At 34.7% G+C, this 24,198-nt stretch overlaps 1 protein-coding gene across 1 annotated transcript; it reads left to right on the top strand.

Annotated features, from left to right (window-relative positions):
• Window positions 1-5,416: 5,416 nt before the first annotated feature.
• Window positions 5,417-23,644, top strand: STT3A (staurosporin and temperature sensitive 3-like A). The gene is made up of 23 exons (XM_039023491.2): window positions 5,417-5,687; window positions 5,968-6,030; window positions 6,205-6,260; window positions 6,375-6,446; window positions 6,575-6,680; window positions 6,768-6,818; window positions 7,340-7,435; window positions 7,715-7,774; window positions 7,930-8,043; window positions 8,209-8,295; window positions 8,652-8,755; window positions 8,863-8,958; window positions 16,098-16,218; window positions 16,299-16,379; window positions 16,468-16,596; window positions 16,706-16,936; window positions 19,519-19,662; window positions 19,807-19,993; window positions 21,799-21,896; window positions 22,012-22,091; window positions 22,209-22,296; window positions 23,129-23,218; window positions 23,367-23,644. The coding sequence occupies exons 1-23, from the start codon at window positions 5,571-5,573 to the stop codon at window positions 23,427-23,429; spliced, it is 2,334 nt and encodes a 777-aa protein (XP_038879419.2). The 5' UTR covers window positions 5,417-5,570; the 3' UTR covers window positions 23,430-23,644.
• The last annotated feature ends 554 nt before the right edge of the window (window positions 23,645-24,198 follow it).

Here is a 24,198-nt window from a genome sequence, read left to right on the forward strand (position 1 = left end):
GGTTTTGACGAAATCATTTATGTTCATATAGAAAAATGGTTTAACAAAATCATTTATGAGAGCAACGCTTGTAAGATCTGTATGAGGTCATACTATTTTGTATGCAATGTTCTTTATATCCAACAACTTATTATAAGTATTTGGCTAGAAGCCAGAATATATTTCATATGCAAATTATTGAATGTGTAGTAAATGTTTAAATTGTCCCACCACAAAATACTAAATAGGTCTTTAGGTTATAAATGTATATTAATCTATCATCAAATATTAGTTATCTTGTACCCCTGATGCGTAATGTATTTTATTGCACAAATTGCTAATTGTGATCCAAATGAGATAATTTTTCAACATTGATTGGATAAATTAAGAAGTTAGAAAATAAAAATTGCATGAATGCATTGTTATTGTCTCGTTTAAATACCTATATAGATTAATAAGTACCAGAAATTCAAAAGAAAATTCATTTGTAAGATATTGCAAATAAATTGTCATATGCATTTACACATCATTTACAAATACTAAGAGACTAGCTAAGCCAAATATACAAGCAAATGCATTGTCTAGAATTGATATCCTAGTGCAATAAGTTGTATTACTAATGAGTCGACAACATGTCTGAAGCTGGATAGATTAATGAGTTCCAAAGGCAAAAATCGTCAAAAGAGAAAATGGCTAGTTGCATAAATAGAATTCAAGCCCAAAATAATAGAATATGTAGTACAAGTATAAAATAATTACATATATAGATTAAAAAAAATGGTAAATGCCTAAAAAACCCATGCTTAGCCACCATTTTGTTCGCTTCTTCCCGGTTTTCTCAAATTAAAAGCTATCACTGATAGTAGCTATCAGTAATAGTAACCATCAGTGGTTATCAACTGCTATTGTTGATAGCTTCTATCAATTACTATCGATGATAGTTGCTATCAACGAGCTTTCAATTTGAGAAAAATTAATACAATCTTGAAATATTAGCTTTTAATTTACTATCGATTATTAGTAGCTATCATTGATTCACTTTCATCAATTGGAATCAACGTTGAAATATTACTACTTAAGGCTATCAATGACTATCAATGATAGATTTATAAATAGTGATCAACTTTGAAAGAAAACCAACAACTTTGATTACCATAGTAGTTATCACTAATAATCTTTTATCATGACTATCACTGATAACAGCTATCAGTCGTCGTCACTGATAGACTTTCATCAATTAGAATCAACCTTGAAATATTAACACTTAAAGCTATCAATGGTAGACTTCTATAACTGGTTATCACCTTTGAAAGAAACTCGATATATATATATAACATAAGTTTTATCACCAATATCACTAACGTCACTCATGTTGTGGTTATCAATGATAGCTTCTTTCACTGATAACATTACTAATAAGATGCTAATGAACTCATTGATATCATGCTATCAATGATAGTTCTCTATCACCAATAACGTGCTATCATTGGTAGCTTCTATCATCGATAACATGCTATTAGTATTAGCTCCTATCACTGATAACATGTTATCAGCAGTAGCTTCAATCAATCATAGCCACAGAACACATTTTTGCCCCTTTCTTGTCATTCTCAAACATTTATATCCCTTTTCTTTTCGATGATAGTTTTATCACTGATAAACATGCTATTAGTGATAACTTCTAGGCATTCCACTTACATTTTAGTTCGAGATTCAACTTAAATTGATTAAGTTTGCTATCAATGGTGGATTTCTATAAGTGGCTATTAACTATGAAAATACAATCAAAGATTAAGCTATCAATGATAGAAAATATTAGTGACTATCACTGATAGACTTTCATTTGCTATTTATATTAATATTTGTTATAATAATCAATCTTGATGATTGGCTTGTTGGTGTTAAGTCACTTAAGTATTTTCAAGTCCTGTGTACGGAACTCAACTTCATAATTCTTGTGAAAAAAAAAGGGGAAGAAGAAAATAATTCAAATAAAGGAAAGAAAAAGTTTAAAAATAAGAGAAAGAGAAGAAGCAAAAGTTGAAAAAAAGGAAAGAAAAATAAATAGAACAAAAGGAAGCAAAAATCAGGCAAATGAGAGAAAAATTTAAAAAAGAAAAATAAAGGAAAGAAGCAACAAATCGGAGAAAGAAAAGAAAAGAAAATAATAAAAAAAAGATAAGAGAAGAAACAAAAATCGGAGAAAGGGAAGAAAATAATAATAAAAAAAAAAGAAGCAAGAACTGAAGAAAGAAAGTAAAAAAAAGAGCAAAAACCGAAGAAAAAAAAGGAAATTAAAAAATAAAAAAATAAAAAAAATGAAAGAAAATAAAAAAAAATAAAGGAAAGAAAAAGAAAGAGAAAAAGAAGAAAATGAAAAAATGAAAAAAGAGAGCGAAGAAGAAAAATCAAGAGAAAGAAAATAAAAAGACTAAAAAACGGAGTACAACAATATAATACAAGGGAGGGCGGAATTGGAAATTAAAAAAAAATCAAAGATTGACTAGTTAACTCATTCATATTTGCAAATATTTTAAAGATGTAATATATTTTTAGATTTTTTCTTTTATTCTACTATGTATTACAAATATCCAAGAGAAAAATAGTGGAAATGACTTAAATAATGATAGAAATATTCTAGAAAAAATCTTTAACATGACTATTCACGAGAATATTATAGGTTAAAACCTGATATTAATAATCAAAATTCGACATTGTCATCATGTGCGGAGCCACATAAGGGCCAGGAGGGGTACGTGCCCCCCTCCCCGCTCCCAATTTATCCGTCTTTTGTATTTTTAATATAAATTATAAAGTAATATATATATATTCAAGTTGACTAACAAAAATAATGTTGGCTTATTGGCGTGTAGTGATGTTTGGTTAGCAGTAGATAAAAGTTTGACTTTTACTACTTGTAACATTTTATTTCGAACTTTTGTATGAGTTTTTACCCAAATTTTTCTCTCTAATGGGCTTTTAAAATCCAACCCATGTAAAAAAAATAATAAAGTAAAGTAGGTCAAATAATGTGATATTTAAAATATAATTTGTGGTCTTTTAATAAATAATGTGACATTTAGAATATTATAATGTGCCATTTTTAATAAATAATCAAATCATATAATTTTAATCAGTAACAAGACTGGACAATTTATAGACTTTTTTCCTTTTTTTCGAAATTCACTTTTCAATCTCAAGGACATTCGGTTAAAAAGAAGTTCATTTTTTGCACATAGTTTTTATATTCACATTACACCTTTATACATTTTTGTTTGTTTTCATGTTATTTTTACATTCACATTACTCGTATAGGTTTTTAAAATTAATTTCAGAGTTCAAGCAAGATGATTATTTGTTGTCAATCGTTTAGATATACAAATTTGACAAGTAAGTTTCAAATCTTCTTAGACTTAAAGTTTTTATGCCTTTAAATCGATATAATAGAATGTAACATTCTTATTATCAATACTTTTGTAAAGTTGATTCAAAATTAATATGGATATATATTATAAAAGAAAAAAAACAATAGAGACTGTAGAAGTATCATCTCTAAAGAAGAAAAATGTTTTGGATTCTGATCGATCTTATACATAAATCAATATAAAAAAACTACCTGCACATCTTGGTCTAAGAATCAAAATTTATGATTATAATTATAATATTTGAGATCAAGTTCATATAGCATATTTACTAAAAGGTTCTTGTCAACCTCGAAATCATATTTTTCTACTTAATTAGTAAAAGTCAAGACGATTTAATATACCTTGGTTAAGTGAATATTCTAATTAATTAGAGTATAACATTTTAAATGATGTTACATTTTGTTTATGTTGCTATCTATTCAAACCAGAAGTAAGTGAAGAGTCGAAATCGATTTCAAAATATGAAAACTTGTAGAGGGAAATTGTAATGTAATAAATTAGTTAATATATAAAGTTATGAATATTTTTTTACATTCATTTATAGAACTTTTTTTGTTAGACTTGTACATATAGTACCCCTATTCCTGACTCCGCCACTAATTGTCACTACTTGAAAACGATGAAACTGAGATAACGTGAATATTGACAATATTTTTGCCTATAAGGTTACTTATGGTAGATTCCTCAAAATTGAGAATTTTGAATAAGAATATATTGAAGAATGTTGTCATAATTGCTTATGTAAAAATAAGTCATCCAAACATAACTAAGCTCATTTTTGTGCGACTCTTATACCAACAGTTTGTACTCCAGAAGATATCAAACATGTGGGACATAAACAAATGAATATCTGTAAGAATGGAGGTTGTTGTAGAAGTCTTATATTAATTAGGAGGAGAGATGATCTCTTTTGGTGGATGCTATAGCATATAATTTAGATAACTAATTGAACTAGCCATGTATGAAAAGTTCGATATGCATATTGTAGATGTAGTTATAATATATATAATTTAAAATAATGGTTGTTGGATGTTGCTGGAGTTGTCAATTGACGGTTGTGGTTGGATGTGGCCGAAGTTGGCTATTGGAGGTGGGCAATAAAGGCCTCGATGGTGATGAGGGTTGGATGTATTATTGGTGGAATATACATAAATTATCGATGATATGCAAAATTTGCATCCAAACAATGAGCTGGGTCCATATCTCAACTCATAGCAACTTATACCTTCACCCCAAACACGCCCTTTAAGCAATTAAACAATGCAACTCAAATTTTAAATTATGTATGTATAATTACAATAATTTAATAACAACAAAAACATGTGATATGTAAACAAGACAATGTCAGAGAGTGTGGTGGGGCGGAGGTAGAGACAAAGATGAAGATTACACCGTCTTTATTTAGTTTACAAGTATTATTTTTTTTCTTCACTCCGTCCACCTAAATGAAATTTCTACATCCGCTCGAGACAGGTCTCAGTAAATCCCATCTCCCCAAGAGAATGTACATCTCTAGAGAGACTATTACAAATTATAGAATACTATGAGTATTTTTTTAAAATAAAGTGGAAATTCAAGAACTTTTAGATTAATATTAAAAAAGTTCCCTTTTAATATTTGTTCATCGGTCAATCAACCCATTATTGTCCTACCAACATTAATGTCAACTGGTAATTATTATAGACTAACCCATCCATCAAGTCATTAGAAAGGAAAGAAAATAAGAAATGCTAAAATGCCGTTTTTTCATGTATTTATTATATATTTTGAATTCTTCGAATATTTTTAATAAATAAAACTAGACCCAATCTTTGATCTTTAAAAGAAGTTCACGTGAATTATTGTTGAACGAGCTAAGTTCAATTGAGAAATAAAAAAAATTAATCATTAAAAATTATTATTATTTTTTTTATTAAAATATGTTAAATAATAATAATAACGTAATAGAGACATTTTTTCTTCTTTAATTTTAAAAAATAAATAGTAAATTAACTGTATAATTAATTATAGAGAAAAAGAAAAAAAAGCCTCCTCCGGAGTTGGACTTGGGGACTTAGATTTAGGAACCCATGTTTGCAAAGTCGTCTCTATCTCTCTGGTTCTCCTCCAGTTGAGTTCCGACCTACTCTCCTTTCGACTCACTCTCATACCTCTCTCTGGCCGTCAATGGCGGCTTCACTTCCCTCCAACGGATCAACCCTAAGGGACGCATTTGGAAATGTTCTTTCCTTCTTCATTCTCATCTTGATCGGCGTCCTAGCATTCTCAATTCGCCTTTTCTCTGTAAGCTTCTCGATCTCTTATTTCTCTTCCTCTCTTGATCTGACGCTCTCTTAATTTTTCATCCCGAATGACTACAAACCTGAGTAAAGAGCCGATGTTTTGGATTAAGGATCCCCGTTTCTCCCGCTCCCTTGTAAATTATTGTTCAAATGCTGCAGATGTCTCTTTACGAGGAGAATTTCTTTATGGAGGAGTCCAGAGCCTGTTTTTCGGTTAACTTTTTGAACATGTGTATTAATTTGAGCGGTTTAGTCACATTGTTTCGTGCAATGATTTGCAGGTGATAAAGTATGAGAGTGTTATTCATGAATTTGATCCTTATTTCAATTACAGAGTTACACAGGTTTGATTTTTGACGGAGACTTTTTCATTTCTAAGCTTATACGGAATTTTTATAATGTAAGGCTAGGGGTTACGGGCATAGCATGTTAGTTTTGCTCGATAATCGTACATGCCAACCTCTCTAAATTACGTCCACTGCTGCACTGGAAGATGATTTCTGTGTTTTCTTTTCCAGTATCTTTCAAAGATGGGAATTTATGAATTTTGGAACTGGTTTGATGATCGGACCTGGTAAGTTTTTAGTTATTGAGCTGCAAATTCTCAGAGCTAAGTCTTCCTGCCTTGGAGTTTCGTTTCTTTTACCCTAACTGCTGTAAAGTGGTTTTGTGCGTTGATGTTCTTTAGGTATCCCCTAGGACGAGTAATTGGTGGAACTGTTTATCCTGGTCTCACATTAACTGCAGGCACATTATGGCGGTGTGTATTTGAGAACTTATGTCGATTGATTCCTTAATATGCCTCATTTTAACGGGGTGGAAGAAATTGATAATCCTTGCTATTAATGCCTTATACTGGCTAATGTTCTCTTTATTGCTTTCTGCTAGGGTATTAAATGCCTTGAACATTCCTTTGTCTGTGGAAACTGTTTGTGTATTCACTGCACCCGTATTCTCTGCTTTTGCTTCATGGGCAACTTACCTGTTAACAAAGGTTCGGATTCCTGCAACGTGTCATATTTCCTCAACATGTTTTTTGCTCTCTGATTAGTCCAAATAATCCCTCAGTGCTATTTATCAGGAAGTTAAAGGTGCTGGTGCTGGACTGACAGCTGCTGCTCTTTTGGCCATGGTATTTACGCATCACTGATACTTGTAAAACTACGAATCTCCACTTATAGACTTCTTCTTAATCACCACTATTTTGGTGATAACATCAAACACCAAACCTTTTGACGTTTCCCTATTCTCTATAATTATAGTCATTTAAATTTTTATTCATTTATTTGCCACACCTGAGCTAATGGTAGTGGCCTTAGGCTCAGCATGCTGAGTGTTGAGAGTGAAGTGTTTCTTATCGAAATGATTACTCATTGATAATAAACCATACCCCCACAAAGTTTGATCCACTTCCAATTTCTGTCATTCTATTTTTAATGGAATAGTCTATATGTCTTGTATTTTTCATGTTGCTTTTGTCTGAACCAAGTCCCAATGTTAATCTCGGAACTCTTCCATGCATGGAGGCTGGTGGACCAGAATGCATCTCCAGATCTTGTTTATCTACTAAGAATTGTGTGCTTGTTTGAAACTTCCCAATGTATATATAAATGTGAAAATACATAGTTTAGTTACTACTTCATTTTTTCACAGGTTCCATCATATATATCGCGTTCTGTGGCTGGCAGCTATGACAATGAAGCCGTCGCAATATTTGCTCTGATCTTCACTTTCTATCTTTATTTAAAGGTCAGATTTTGTTAGATGAGAAGAATGTAAATTTGTCAAGTATAGTCACATGCTTAGTTTAGTTATGCTCAAATATTGTTGGTAAAGGAGTTACTTTGCTGTTGTCAGATTGGTCAATGGATATCTGTATCATGTTTCTCAGATGCTTAATTTTATATACCATAATCTATCATAATAATAATTAGTATTTTAAGAAAAGTTTCATAGATGCATGAGACTTGCATTGTTTTATTATGTTCCGCTTAATCATACACTGAATTGGTTACATATGAAATGCAGACATTGAATACGGGATCCCTTTTCTATGCCACTTTAAATGCCATTGCATATTTCTACATGGTAAGACTTGTATTCTGGTTCTTTTGGTACCTTTATTTGTGCATCATCATTTTATAATTGTATTCTTATTTAACCTCTTTGATTCCCACGTGTTTCATGTTTGTCTTTTCTGCTTCTATTTATTTATATATTTCTTCACGTTTCTCTCTCTTTAGGTTTGCTCTTGGGGAGGCTACACATTTATTATTAATCTTATTCCGATGCATGCACTTTTGTGCATTGTAACTGGACGCTATTCTTCTCGATTGTACATTGCATATGCTCCTTTTGTAAGTTTTGACTGGCTTAACTTGGAGTGTCTTTTCCTAATGAAAACTTTTATTTGAAGAGATTGAATAAATATCTTAAAAAGCAAAAGCATAATACCTTGTAAAAATTTAACCTTTGTGCGTGATTCATTAGCCCATCTTGAATTAATAAATTTCACGATGCAGGTTGTTTTGGGAACATTATTGGCTGCACTGGTGCCAGTGGTTGGATTTAATGCCGTGATGACATCAGAGCATTTTGCATCATTTTTGGTTAGTATTGTTGCTGGTACTTTGACTAACAATGTCTTTGGCAAATTTTCTTGTTGGTGCTCAAATTTGATTTTCACACTGCCTTTAGCTTAGTTGATGACTGCAGGATTCAATTGCCCTTTGCCCTTTTTTCTTTTGTTATTACTGATGGACATTAATTTGTGTTACCTTTAAACAAGAAGATTCATGGCTATTTGTGTTGAAGTTTATTTGTTTATTTTTATTGTTGTTTGGTTTTATTTCCCTCCATTTTTCTTAATATTTTATAAGTCTGTAATAATATCAGCAATAGTTTAGTCTCTTATATTTGTTTTGTTGATGACTTATTTCTTCTTTGTTCCTGGTTTTGTTTTCAGGTTTTCATCATTATCCATGTGGTGGCCCTTGTTTATTATATCAAAGGAATTCTCTCCCAAAAAATGTTTAAAGTAGCTGTCACTCTCGTAGTATCTATTGGGCTGTAAGCTTCCCATAGCGACGACCCCCCTCCCCAACACACACACACACAAAAATAAGCTTCCAGTTTCAGGAGGATTATGTAATTGATCTCCATTTTTTATTCTTCAGGGCAGTTTGCTGTGCAGTCATTGCGGTTCTTGTAGCTCTTGTTGCTTCCAGCCCAACCAAGGGGTGGAGTGGGCGTAGTTTGAGTCTTCTAGATCCGTAAGAAACCAGCTCACTGAATCATGTTGTTTTTATTTAAATTTATTAATGAATTTTCTGATAGTTGAATGGATCATATGTGATAGTGCTGTAGCTGGGATTTGATCCTTCATAAAAAAATTATGCAAATTCGTACTCTGATCTCATGGCTGCTATTCTTCTAACAAAATAGTTGTTTGCACGTAACTTCATTTATTAGTATGGTCTTTGTCTATCCTTGAGTTATTGGGATGTAAAACATGAGTTGAGCACTTAGGTTTAACACTTCAACATTTCAACTTGTTCTTTTTATTTTCTCCCCTTCCTTTTTGGAAGTAACTTTTAACATTTTAAGGAATAATTAATTATCTATGATATCATTGGCATGAGGAAGTTTTCCTTACAAAGGCAAGTTAGATCCTGGTACATGACATCTTAATTCTCGTAGAATGTCCAAGAGAATGCTCTCTCCCTCCCCATCGATCATGGACCCTTACTTTCTTCTAAATTGGACCAAATCTCCCTTTCTACTGAACCGGACCCATCCCCAATTATTACATAGAGCTCACCAACCCACACCAAATCAAGCCCAACCTCTAACAATTTGGGCCTCTCCACCCTATTGACCCAACCTGATTCTTCACAAAGGCCGTTAACCCACATTGAACCAACCTCTAATCCATTGTAGCCCAATGACCCAACAACCCAAACATCTCCCAGATCCAAAAAAAACCCATCCACTCACCCCAACTCATATCATCTAGCCATCACACCTTTACCTGATCCATCCACCTTAAGAAATTATTGAGGATCCAAGTCATTATCTGAAAATTCTTCTCCCTTGGCTTTTTTTAAAAAAGCTTTGTATCATGGCTATGCCTGCAACGAAGAAAAACCATAAAACGGCCAAAATGCAGAAGCAGTCCCTCAGGGAATTATCGGGTTTACATTCCTCCATCAACTATGATAAGGATGCTTCTTCCTCTTATCCTGGTGGGCATCTTTCTATTTTATGATCATTATCTCAAGGAATGTTAGGGGCCTTAATGAGTGGGAAAAATGGACTTTCATCAAGAAGGAAATTATGAAACATAACCCGATCGTGGTTATCCTCTTGGAGACTAAGACGCTTTGGTTTGACCGTTTGCTTATTCAATCCATTTGGAGTTCCCGCTATATTGGATGGACTTCTTTGGAAGCAAACGGAACATCGGGCGATATTTTCATTTTGTGGAGTGACCTGGCGTTCTCTATCTCAGATATCACCAATGGTCAATACACTCTAACCATTCTCATTTCTGTTGTTGACCGTTTCGGTTTTTGGTTGACAGGGGTCTATGGACCTTGTCGTTATAGGGACATACCCTCTTTTTGGCTGGAGCTGGAGGATTTATTGGCCTTGTGCACGAATGCTTGGATTTTGGGAGGAGACTTTAATGTCTCTCGGTGGAGACATGAAAAATCTCGATCAGGGTCAATCACTAGAAGTATGAGATAGTTTAATTCCTTCATTGATAGCATGGACCTTACCGACTTGCCTCTCAACAACGACGTCTATACTTGGTCTAACGGTAGGGATTTCCCCATTTTGATCCTCATTGGTAGGTTTCTTGTCACGGATTCCATATTGACAAAATTCAAAGAAGCCACAGTGAGAAGACTTGACAGGCCTACATTCGACCACTTCCCGATCTTATTGCAATTGGGTTCTATTAAATGGGGCCCCTCCCCATTCCGTTTTGAAAATATGTAGATGGAGCATTGTTCTTTTCTTCCACTGATCAAAAGGTGGTGGAGTGAAAACCCATTGACAGAATGGTCACCCCATGGTTTAATGCAAAAATTGAAGGCTTTTAAGGGGATTGTCAAGGATTGGAACAAGTCCACCTTCAGATGCCTGATAACCTTGAAAAACCAGCTTCCTTTGATCTTGTGGGTCTTGACTCTGTGGAGGAGCTTGGCCCTCTCGGCCTATCTGACACAAGAAAAGGTGACAATTAAAGGTGCAAATTCTTTCCATTAACACGAAAGAAGAAATCTCTTGGAGACAAAAAAGTAAACATAAATGGTTAAAAGTGGGGGACATGAATTCATCCCTTTCCACTGCCTTGTGAATGCCAAGAAAAGAAAGAATACCGTGATAGAGGTATTATCGAGGGAGGGGTCCAACCTCCTTAACTAAGATGAGACTGTGGCTGAATTTGTTTCTTTTTATGAAGCTCTATACTTGATAGATGACGGACATAGACATTTGCCCCCGATAGACCAATGGGACCCTATATCCCCCCTATAGGCCAATGAATTAGAATTACCTTTTACTGATTAGGAGATATTGGCAGCCATCAGGGATCTTGGATCAAACAAATTACTGGGCCTAGATGGATTCACGGCTGAATTCTTTAATAAATATTAGAACATTCGCAAGAAAGACATCAAGAGTGTATTCCAAGATTTTTTTTAAAAAAGGTATTATTAATGCGAGCATGAATGAAACTTACATTTGGCTTATCCTCAAAAAGGTGGATGCTAAAGCTATGAGTGATCACAGACCTATTAGTCTTATATTTTGCCGTACAAAATCATTGCTAGAGTCCTATTTGAGAGACCAAAAAAACTATTACCAATTTGCCACACACTATTATTACTCCTTATCAATTTGCGTTTGTTGAGGGTCGACAGATTCTTGATACATCTTTGATTTCAAACGAAATCATTGAAGAATATGCTGGGAAGAAGAAATAAGGGATTATTGATATTGAGAAAGCTTTTGACAAAGTCGATTGGGTTTTTCTGGATCTTGTTTCACAGGCAAAGGGCTTCGGCCCCACATGGCGCAAATGGATTAGGGGCGTATCTCATTAGCAAATTTATCTATTATGATTAACGGCTGTCCTAGAGGCAAGATCCGTACATCGAGGGGCCTTAGACAAAGCGATCCTATGTCACCTTTTCTGTTTGTCATCATCATGGACTACTTCAGTAGAATGTTGATTGATGAGGCTAGCTTTAGGGGAGAGATAAAAGGCTTCTGCATTGGGTCGAGATCCCTAAAGGCACTCATTTTCTCTTTACTGATGACACAATCCTTTTTATAGACAGAAATACTGATTCTCTTGGTAATCTCTTCGATCTTGTCAAAACATTTGAGAAGGCTTTAGGTCTTAATATTAATCACAAAAATCTCTTCGGTCTTGTCAAAACATTTGAGAAGGCTTCGGGTCTTAATATTAATCACAACAAGACTAAATTGTCGGGTATTTTTTCTAATGCTGATGAGCTGACACAGATAGCATAGAAGTTGTTGGAATTTCTTTATTTGTATATGAATATTTATTTTTCCTTTATTGTCTTTATTCTTTCCATATTTGTAAAAGGTATTTCTTCTATATAAGAAGACCTAATCTGCACATATTTAACAAGACAAGAGGAGAATAATATTTATATTCCTCCAATTTCTACATGGTATCAGAGCCCATTAGGGTTTAATCTAGTAACCTTCACCGTTGTTTCAGCTTCCGTCGCCGTTATTGTAGTCTAGATCTTGAACGCAGCCTCCAACGCCCAGATCTAACAGTCACTCTATCGCAGCACCACCGCTCCAAGGAGATCTGCTTGTTCCAGCATCTAGATTCGAAGACTCAAGAATCGAGCTTCATTTCCCGCGCCCGATCCAAGTAGCTTCTCCAGCACCGAACTTCGTTCGGCTCCGTAACCAGTTTCTGATTCCGTTCCAAGCAGTTCACGTGCTATAATATTTTCTATACAAGTTCCAAAATATCTATGGGGGGAAGCAATTCTGACAGCTACCTACCTAATAAATAGAATGCCTAGTAAGATCTTGAATTTTAAGACTCCCATCGACTGCCTTAAAAAAGAATTTCTAACATCCCACATATATTCTGAATTACCCCTCAAAGTTTTTAGGTGTACTACTTATGTTCACATACTTGATCAATTTTGATACAAACTTGATCATAGGGTTGTTAAATGCATTTTTGTGAGTCACTCTTCAAATAAAAAAGGTTACAAATGTTTCGATTCTCTGACAAAAAAATTGTTTGGGAGTATGGATGTGTCTTTTCTAGAAAATCTACCCCATTTTCTCCAAAATTCTCTTTAGGGGGAGAAATCAAATTTGGAAGAAATTTTTTAGGATGTTTGTATTCCTTTTTCTAGTCCTAATTGTTCAGATGTTACTAGTTCTATGATGCCAAGTGTAGAAACTTCCCAATTAGGGGGAGAAATACTACAAAATGATCATATTGATCAAGTGCCCGAGTTTAAGTTTTATACTAGAATAAAATTCAATCAAGGGAACCAAGACAAGATAGTTGGTCCTTCACAAGACCAATCTGAGACCCCGACGACTGAAACTGGTAATTCTTCTTCTATTGCTACTCCTTCAACTACTCAAAGTACTTTTCCAGTAGTGTCTGATCTTGATGTTCTCATTGCCTTTAGAAAAGGTATTCGAAGTTGTACTAAATATCCTATTGCAAGCTTTATGTCATATAAAAAATTGTCAAATAGTCATAGATCTTTCACATTTAGGATTGATGACTTGTTTGTCCCAAAGAATATACATGAAGCTTTAGATGATCCAAATTGGAAATTAGCAATCATGGAGGAGATGAATGCTCTAAAACAAAATGGAACTTGGAAAATAGTAGAATTACCTAAGAATAAGAAACTAGTGGGGTGTAAATGGGTGTTTACCATAAAGTGTCATGCTGATGGTAGTGTTGAAAGATACAAGGCCAGACTGGTAGCTAAAGGATTCACTCAGACATATGGAATTGATTATCAGGAAACATTTGCCCTTGTTGTAAAAATTAACTCTATTAGAATCTTTTTGTCTCTTGCAGTTAATTTAGATTGGCTACTTTACCAACTTGATATGTGAAAAATGCTTTTTTGAATGGTGATCTTAAGGAAGAGGTCTTTAAGAGCTTTACCATCAGGTTTTGAGAAGGAGCTTAAAAAAATCTCTATGGTCTTAAATAGTCCCCAAGAGCTTGGTTTGAGCATTTTGGAAAAGTTGTGTTCCAAAGTCAAGCAGATCATACATTATTTTATAAACACTCCAAGAATAATAAAATCTCAATTTTGATTGTATATAGATGATATTATTCTCACAGGTGATGATGAAGCAGGCTTAGCTGATCTCAAGAAAAAACTGGCTTATGAGTTTCAAATTAAGGACTTGGGAACGTTGAAATATTTCCTAGGAATGGAATTTGCAAGATCAAAGAAGGGGATCTTTGTTAACCAAAGAAAGTATCTCCTTGACTTACTTAAAAAGACAGACTTGCTTGGTTGCAAGGTTGCAAAAACTCCTATTGAACCTAATATAAAGCTTTTAGCAGCAAAAGCTGAAGAAATAAAGGACAAGGAACAATATCAGAGGCTTGTTGGTAGACTACTTTATCTGTCTCATACACGTCCCGATATTGCATTTTTTGTGAGGAGATTATTGTTTCCATATTTGTAAAAGGTCTTTCGCCTATATAAGAAGACCTAATCTGCACATATTTAATAAAAGAAGTGGAGATTAATATTTCTATTCCTCCAATTTCTACAAAAAAGTCATTGGTCTTGCACTTACCTAGGGCTCCCTTTATTTGGTAAGGCAAAATCGGTCTCCTTTTGGAGCCCTATAACTGAGAAGATTGAAAAAAGTCTTCTTTCTTGACAGCATAAATAGATTTCCAAGGGGGGATCCCTCAGCCTCGTCCAGCCCTCATTATCCAATCTCCCAACTTATTATTTGTCCCTATACAAGCTTCCCACCATGGTGGCCAACAATATAGAAAATTTATTTAGAGATTTTCTCTGGGAGGGTGCCTCAACAAATGGTGGATCCCACCTTGTTAGATGGGATAAGATCATCAAGGCTCAGATTAAAGGTGGCCTCGGGTTACAAAGCATGGGTGATAAAAACCGTGCTCTCCTTGCCAAATGGGTTTGGAGATACTTTCACGAGGATAGGGCCTTACAGAAGCAGGTTGTGGATGCAAAATATGGGGTGACTAATAATAAGTCGTGGCCCAATACTTCTTTCCCCAATTACATCAAAGGACCATGGAGTGCCATCTTGGATCACATGAACCTCATAAAAGAAACTGTCATGATAAATGTTGGCAACGGGAAGAACACTTCTTTTTGGCACGTTAAATGGATTAGACCTCTCCCCTTAACAAGAACTACCCCCCCGCTTATTCTCATTGTCAACCCATAAACATTCTTCTGTACACAATCTTTGGGATACCAGACATGGTTGGTCTCTAACTTTTTGGAGAAACCTCAAGGAGGAGGAGATTGAGGATTGGCTTGACCTTTTGAACGCCATCAATGGTGTCCACCTCACCAATACAAAGGACACATGGATCTGGCATCCCGACCCTTCGGGTTCCTTCACCACAAAATCTCTCTCCTGAACATTGGGAGATGATTTGGAAGTTTCTGATCGCCCCCTATATGAAGCCATCTGGAAGGATTTTTATCCAAAAGAAGTTAAATTTTTTCCTCTGGGAACTTGGCCACAGTGCCATCAACACATGTGATAGGATACAGAGACTACCACCCCACATGGCCCTATCTCCCCGATGCTGACTCGTGTGTAAGTCTGGATTTGAAACAGCTAGTCACCTATTCATCCATTGTCTCTATGCTGACAGATTTTGGAAAGAGATCTTTTCATCATTTGGATGGTAAACTGCCCTCCCCAGGGACATTGACAGTGCCTTATACTACACTCTCAATGGTCACCCCTTTACCAAAAACAAAAAACTCATCTGGATGCATCTTATCCATGCTTTCTTGTAGATCACTTGGAAGGAGAGGAACAATTATCTTTTCGGAAGCTCTTTTGATACTTTTTTTGAACTCATCATCTTTCATGCCGTGAGTTGGTGTAAATGTTCATCTTCTTTTTAATCATACACCCTTTCTTCCCTTTTGACCAATTGGAGATCTCTTATGTAACTCCTTTGGCATGGGCTTTGGCCTTTTCTGTAAATTTTATACATCAATGAAATTTGTTTCATTAAAAAAAAGAGGAAGTTTTTCCTTACAGCCTACGTAAATGATGTAATATTTTATTTTCTATCTTTATTTCCTGAAACATTCAACATTTATTTTATTTTGCTCCAATCGAACAGAACTTATGCAAGCAAGTACATACCAATAATTGCTAGTGTTAGTGAGCACCAACCACCTACTTGGCCTTCTTACTTCATGGACATCAACGTTTTGGCATTTCTGGTTCCAGCTGGTATTATTGTACGTATTTTTGTTAGCGTACCTATTCTTTTAAATATGTTTCAATCATCAGAAATCTTACCTAGGTTAACCTTTGGTAGGCATGCTTTTCACCATTATCTGATGCTAGCTCATTTGTTGTCCTCTACATTGCTACAGCAGTGTACTTCTCTGGAGTTATGGTGAGAACCATTTTCTGGCATCCAAATTAAAAATTTGATCATACATGTACATCTACCTTTTAACATATTACTTTTGATGATACTACAGGTCCGTCTTATGCTTGTACTTGCTCCAGCAGCATGCATTATGTCTGGAATTGCACTTTCTCAAGCCTTTGAAGTTTTTACTCGGTCTATTAAGTTTCAGATGCCTGGAGAAGCGCCAGATGCACAAGAAGTAAAATTTATTCCCATGATGTTGGTTATATCTATGTTTGTCCTTTTTTCTTCTTCTTAGAAGACCATTGAAATGGTACTAATACCGGTTCTTGGGTCGGACAATTAAGGTGGGAGATACCATGTCTGATGGTGTTGTAGCACGACATGATGTGGTGAAGCCTGAAAAAAGTGAAGATACAGTTAAAGAACGTCCTTCAAAAAAGAATAGAAAGAAGGAAAGGGAACCAGTTGAAAAGCCTTCCTTCAAGTCCCAAATTCGTAAAAGGCTGCTAGTTTTACCTTTTGCAACATCTATTATTGCTCTTTTCTTACTTGTTTTGCTGGGCGCCTTTTATGTGGTAAGTTGAACATATCTTTCTTTACCATTCTTATTCTAACGTTAATGATAGCAATGCCCATACCAAACACAATTAAAAAATGAGAGCAGTGCTGATATGCTGGTTATCAAGTCTAAATTATGACCAATTGTTCGATTATATTGCTAGCTTTTTTTGATGGCTTAATTGAATTAATTCTATCTCCAAGAATTTTTAGGATACTCCCTAACAAGAACAAAATCTGGAATATATTGAAATATAAGTATGAAGAAGTTCATGATAAACCCAAGTATAAGGCACTTAGAACCACCCTTTTGAGTGTCCTCACCCAAGCCCTAGATCACTCCACAGAATAACCTCCCCTTCATTCACTTACCCTCCCTCTATTTATATCTAGAAGTAATAACTACCCCTTATACACCGTCTTCAAGGTGTGCTTACAAACATTATCACACAATTTGCCAACTCTTTTTTTTTGAAAAAACAAGAACAAGAACAATTTGTTAGGATACTTCCTAACTAGAACAAGAACAAGAACAAGATATGAATATATTGAAATATAACTATGAAGAAATGCAAGAGAAACCCACATATAAGGCACTTGGAACCTCCCTCTTGAGTGTCCTCACCCAAGCCCTAGATCACTCAAGGTTAACCTCCCCTTCATTCACTTACCCTCCCTCTATTTATATCTAGAAGTAATAACTACCCTCATACAATAACTACCAGTAACTACCTATCTATCTAATTACCCTTATACCCCTTAACTAACACCATACTAAATATCTAGTATAGTACCTAACAAAATTTTATAAGATTTAATGGAACTTGAAAAGTAGATATAGGCTTCAACTTCATCGGTGGAAAATTAAATGTGAAATAGAAAATAGTGGTTTCTGAAAAAGGAAAATTGATTGGTTTTTATTGGTTGGTGGTTGTTTATTGAGGATTTTTTTGGAAGTTTTGAAGTAGCCATTGTTTTTCCGTGCTTGGAAGGGGGCCTCCTTCACTGTTTAATTTCACAAGCTCTCTAAGCTTTCAGTTGAAGTTGTTAGAAAGCTAATCTTTGTTTGGTTGTATCTGCAGTTTGTATCTTTTTATTCCTTTTGGGAGTTTGTATCTTTTGAACCTTTATTCTTTTTCATTATATCAACGAAAAATTGTTTCTTTTTTCTTTTTCTAAAAAAAAAATTGATTGTTGCTGCAACTTACGAGATTATTGCGTTTTTTCCCTGTGCTGCTGGTGGCTTCTAACTTGATTTCATCTAGGAAACTTATTGCTAGTTGTAACAAAATTATCGGGTTATCTATAGTTTTTGTTTTTTGAAAGGAAACCTAACTTTTCATCGATAAAATGAAAAGAGACTAATGCTCAAAAATACATAATTCTTCAAGTGAATATAGAAACTGATAAAAAAGAAGAAGAAGAAGAAATACAAATGAGAGAAAGAGGAGAAGACATCAAAATACAACACACTTAAAATCTAACAAACCAACGCTAGAAAGGAAGCCAAAGCTAAAGAACACAAAAACTTTAAAGCCATAACCAATGGAGGACCAATGAGCAGACATGATAAGAAGTCCAATAAGACCAAAAGTGTGAGGATCAAACCACAAAGCAAATCAACTTTAAAACTGTCGTTTCCAAGCTTGCAACTACTAGAAAAAAAACGCAACTTCTTAAGGGCCAAACAGTAAGGTAGTAGCATAGACACAACAATTCCAAAAAAATAGTTCATGTCGGGTTAACTATAGTATTAACTCTTCCAGGAAGTTACAAATATTACAAGTATTTCATTGCCAAAAATTGTGGAGGTGCATATTATAACGTTCAAGCACTCGCGAATGTAGAAAAAAACCCTACCCTTTCTGTTTTATTTTTTCCTGGTAGAAAAAAATTGTGGAGGTGCATATTTCTGTTTTTTTTTCCTCGAGTAAAACACACAGTTGTATTGTAGATACTTTTGTGGTAAAAGTGGATACAACGGCAGATATAATTTCATTTAGATAAGCACTATTAGTTAATAAAATAATCCTAACAATAAGGTTAAATTACAAATTTAGTCTTTGTACCATGAGGTTTGTATTTGTGGTACTTGGACATTCAAAATTATGAACTCAATTCTTTCTGGAGGCTTCAAAATTTTAAAATTCATGAATCTCTCAGATACAAAATTGAAAGTTTAGAGTTCCGTTAGACATAATATGCAAATTTATGCCTAATAGATAAATTAATTTTTAAAAATTTTGAATTATCAAAGATCTGTTAGATACAAAATTGAAAGTTTAGGGACCTAGTAGACACTTTTAAAAGTTCAGGGACCAAATAGATACAAACCACAACATTTGGGGTCTAAACTTGTAATTTAACCTTATAATAATAATATCACAGTTGAATGTGAGAAGATATATGATGGTTTCAAATTTATGGGTTTACAGTTTACTTAAATATATGCGCAAAGGAACAACTATATTAGTCCAAGCTTCCTCTTTAATAGTACTTAAAATAGGCAACTATTTTTCTTGCTCTTGCTCTCCTTGATCTTCATTTCTCCTACTATATTTATTTACTGACTTGGTTTTCTTGTTTATGGGTGTTGTAGGTTCATTGCGTCTGGGCAGCTGCAGAAGCTTATTCAGCTCCTTCTATTGTTTTAACTTCTCACTCCCGTGATGGTCTCCATGTTTTTGATGACTTTAGAGAAGCTTATGCATGGTTAAGCCACAACACTGAGGCTGATGATAAAGTAAGTTTCTGCTTATTCTTGTGTTCCTTCATTGAAATGTTTAGTGTTCCCACGATCCTATGAAATTTGAGGAAATTTGAGGATAAACTATCATAGGTAATAATTTTTCTTTGGTGTTGTTGCTTCTTGTAAACACGGTTCCAGGTTGCATCATGGTGGGACTATGGCTATCAAACTACTGCAATGGCTAATCGGACTGTCATTGTTGACAACAATACCTGGAACAATACCCATATTGCAACTGTTGGTACTGCAATGTCTTCTCCTGAAAAGGCAGCCTGGGAAATTTTCAACTCCTTGGATGTAAAATATGTGCTTGTTGTCTTTGGAGGTTAGCTTGTACTGTTGCCATCCCTATGAATGACTACACTATGCTATTTCTTATTTTTCTGTTATCCACATTAATTATCTTATTTCTTCCAGTTGTAGGAATTTTCTTCAGTCAATTTAGTGAAGTTTTTCATTTGGATATAATCAACTACATTTGAATTTTTTTTCAATGAAAGTTGAAAAAATAACCTGAATGGCTTTGAATTTGTTAAAAATACAAGTCAATAGATTAATGTATTTAAATTTACTTTAATAGAATGGTAAACTAGGAATTCTTTAAGCCATATTTTAAGAAACCGTGTCGTTCCAAGAATTGAAATGGAAAAGGTGGGTAGGAGATTAGTTAAATCATTATGTAAGTTTTTTCAGGACTGGTTGGGCTGAAGTGGAGTGGAATTAGGCAGATCCAGGGCTATGCTAATTCTAGGGGATGAAAACAGGATTAAATTAGTTGAAGTGTTGAAAGGAGGTATATCTTTATATTAAAAAATGGTTCCAACTTCCAAGTGATGAAGAGCTGTTAGATTACTAATATTGATAGGCCTATGGAATGTTGGGGAGCTAGTTCTAGTGGGTGTAACTAAAAAAGCCTACAAGGATATTGTCTAGGAGTTTGCTGTATTGGAAGAGACTTTAACGTCACTTGGTGGTGGTCATATGAAAAATTCTAGAGGAAGGTTACCTCTTTTTCATTCTTATAGCTTTGCTACTCTTGTCCAATGAGATGGATGGGAGATGGTGTCTGAAGAGGGAGGGAGTTTGGTGGCTGGTTGAAGAAAAGATATTGAAAAGGTAATCATTTTTTAGACATGATTTATGGATTTGTTCCAAACTGCATGATGCAGAAAAAAATGGATGATACCAAAAAAGAAGGCAGTATTTTTTAAGGATTCTTAGCCTATTAGTTTGGTAACCTTAGTGTATCACGTTCTACTAAACTCGCTCTAGCTGGGAGATTAAAGCAGGTCTTTCCTTTAACAAAATCACCAAGACAGAATGCATTTATTTAATGGAGGAAAATCGTTAAATTTGACCTTGTAATAGCCAGCCCTGTCGAAAAGAGAGAGGAGAGAAGTAAGCTCGTAGAGAGATTTGATAAAATGACTTCCTATCCCCACTTTTTATGCCTACTGGTTGGGTTGTTCTATGTAATTGATTGGACTATGGTGCCCGTATGAATGGAGTGAGGGGTTTCACTTTCCATGTTTCGACATTCACACATTTAAGGACAATCACTTTGCACATTAGAAGCTCTTTCCTTATTGTATTTTCGGATGTCTTGTATGATAACCATAGGAAACTAAGATGTCTAGTATAGACGGTTGGGAAGAAAAAACTTGCTTTTGGAAAACTGTGACAATTAGAAATTAACGCTATGAGAATCTGGAAGATGTAAGATGTCTAGTATAGACGGTTGATGACTTTGCTCTTGGTAGTGGAGAGAGTATTTCTTTGAAAGATGGTTCTTTCCTTGTTCAAGTCCCTTATTCTAGGAAGCAACACCCGCCTTGTTGACATCAAAGACTTACGGAATGCTTTGTGGAAAATGGAAAGCCCGAAAAGAGTGAATGTCTTGATGTTTCCTTATTTGGGAGGTCTTAATGCTGCAAACCAAATTCAAAGAAAATGGCCACATATTGCACTAAACCTGAATTATTGCATTTTATGCAGATTGCAGTCCACTCATACAGTAGGAAGTGTTGTGAATTCTTGTTTTGAAAAGTTATATGTAAATTTATCATTCTTAAAATTGATCGTAGGAAAAATATATACTCTGCCGGTTCATCTTAACAAATGAAAATGCAGGTCTTGTTGGGTACCCAAGTGATGATATCAATAAGTTCTTGTGGATGGTTCGTATAGGAGGCGGTGTATTTCCTCATATCAAGGAACCGGATTACCTAGTAAGTGTTCTTTCACACTGAAACTTGATGCTGTTTTGACTTGTTTGAGGACTAGTTTGTAAACAAAGGTTCTCTAACTACTAATTTGTTTTCTCCCTTCTCTTTCTTTGTAAAGAGAGATGGCCAATATCGTATTGATTCTCAGGCCACTCCAACAATGCTAAATTGTCTCATGTACAAACTCTCGTATTACAGGTTTGTAATTGTTTAGCGCAGCCCATGATTTGTTAAATGGGCATTATTTCTTTCTTGGTTTCTGCAGTTGTTTTCTTTTTTACCGTTATAATTATTTTTTGGTCTGTTTGGCTGCAGGTTCGTGGAGACAGATGGGAAAGGGTTTGATCGGGTGAGGCAGACAGAAATTGGGAAGAAATATTTTAAACTTTCGCATTTTGAAGAGGTAAGCGACAAAATCTTCCAAAGAGGAAAGAACAATCTTTTGATTTTAATAGAAAATTTAACTTTACAATTTGATCTAAGAAATTCTTTCTGGGGGGAGGGGTTATATAAGATGGAGGAGCTGTGATTTTTTGTTGGTAGAGAGAAACTTGTTAGTTAAGAATATGGGATTTCATGAAAAGATAGAAGAAATGAACACATCCATCCTGTTGTCTTTTTTCCTATTGTCATTGTTGAAGAGGAAAAAGAAGTTTCCAACATATTGACTTGAGATAGTGGTGCTTGCATTAATGACTATATAACCACCCTTTTCTTTCCTTCCTTGCTTTCTCTTTTTTGTTGTTTTTTTTAATTATAAAATTTGAAAGAAATAACAGAAACAGATTGTTTCATCCTTGTATGAATTACTTAAAAAGGGGTGAGGAAAACCTCAACCCACCAATGGAAGATTACACAAAACTCTACCAGTTGGAATTTCGAACCTTAAGTAGAACGGTATTATTTCAAAACAGGTGAGGACTTGCACCAAGAGCTAAGTAACGGAAATTAAATTATTGGAGAAGTGGCATTATCTATGTGCTTCATTTTGAAGATTCTCATGTTTTCTCCCTAACCATTTATCTTTGCTTCTTTGTAACAGTTCCACCTAATCCACGTTGTCAGATCTAATCTTATCATATTCAATAATATATTTTTGCAATATTATTACTAAAAATGAGATATCTTTTGTCAATGAGTAACTTATTAAGCAGTTTTCAGTTTCAGACTATGCATTATTTACAAGTTGCGATATGCACAGTACTTCATGCGGTTTCTGATGTGCATCTTTTTAGGTATTCACCACTCACCATTGGATGGTGAGAATCTACAAATTGAAACCTCCAAAGAACAGAATGAGGGGAAAAACCAAAAAATTAAAGACGGTATGTACACTTCAAGTGCTGTTCACTTGGTCGAGCTGACACCGATTTCTTCTTCTTTTTTTTTTTTCTTTTCTTTTCCCTCCTTTCTAGAGTACTGCTGCCATCATCCTTTAATTATTATTGCTATTTGATGGTTTTCGATTTGCAGAAATCCAGCTCAACCACCAGTTCAAACAGAAAAGGAACAAAAAAGAGAAATCCGTGGCACTGAAATATCAGCTGACGACGATGGGATCACGTTCAAAAAGCATGTAAGCTACATATATAATTGACAACCTTGGCAGGTACCTTTTGAGGCATAGCGATAATTTTCTTGCGGACGGCGAAATTTTGTAGTCTAATCATATATATTTTTCCCTCCTTATATATGACACATTTTAACAGGATCTAATTGAAATATCAAGCCGATAGATTTTTTTTTACGCACTTTCAGGGTTATTTTATTCGTCAAATTTCTTCTTGTCTCATGAATGTTAGCTCACAAAGAACCCATCTTCTACCTGCATAGACATGCCTAACGAGAACAGTCTCTATTATTGATAGTTCTCTCTTTCTATTTAGGTTGCAAGTTCCCATTTTCTTTTCCAGTTCCCCGACTGGATTCTGTTGAAAACATAACGAAAAACGTGTTTGCAGCTATTGATATATTTGGGGTTTAGGGTTTAGGATTTTTTTCCTAGTTGTCCTATCCAGTCCAGAGGATGATAGATACCCAACTTTGGTTCAGTATCAGCACATTCTGTCTAAGGAGTGGTAACTGTTGAGCATTAAATATTGTTTAGTTTTGTTTGGAAAGAACTGGGAGAGGTTTATTCTCGAGTGAATTGTTGTTGAGTTTATTCGTCCAGACTAGTTTCTTTTTGCCTCGGCCACAAGTTAAACGTTTCAGTCTCTCCAAAGCAGAGATTTATTCTTGAGTGAATTATTGATCTTTCAGTTCAACTATAAAATGAAATCGAGGGTAAGTTCTTTATTTTCTT

Source organism: Benincasa hispida, chromosome 2 (genome assembly GCF_027475165.1).
Source record: "Benincasa hispida cultivar pf3 chromosome 2, pf3_genome.v1.1, whole genome shotgun sequence".
In the NCBI taxonomy this organism is placed as follows: Eukaryota; Viridiplantae; Streptophyta; class Magnoliopsida; order Cucurbitales; family Cucurbitaceae; genus Benincasa; species Benincasa hispida.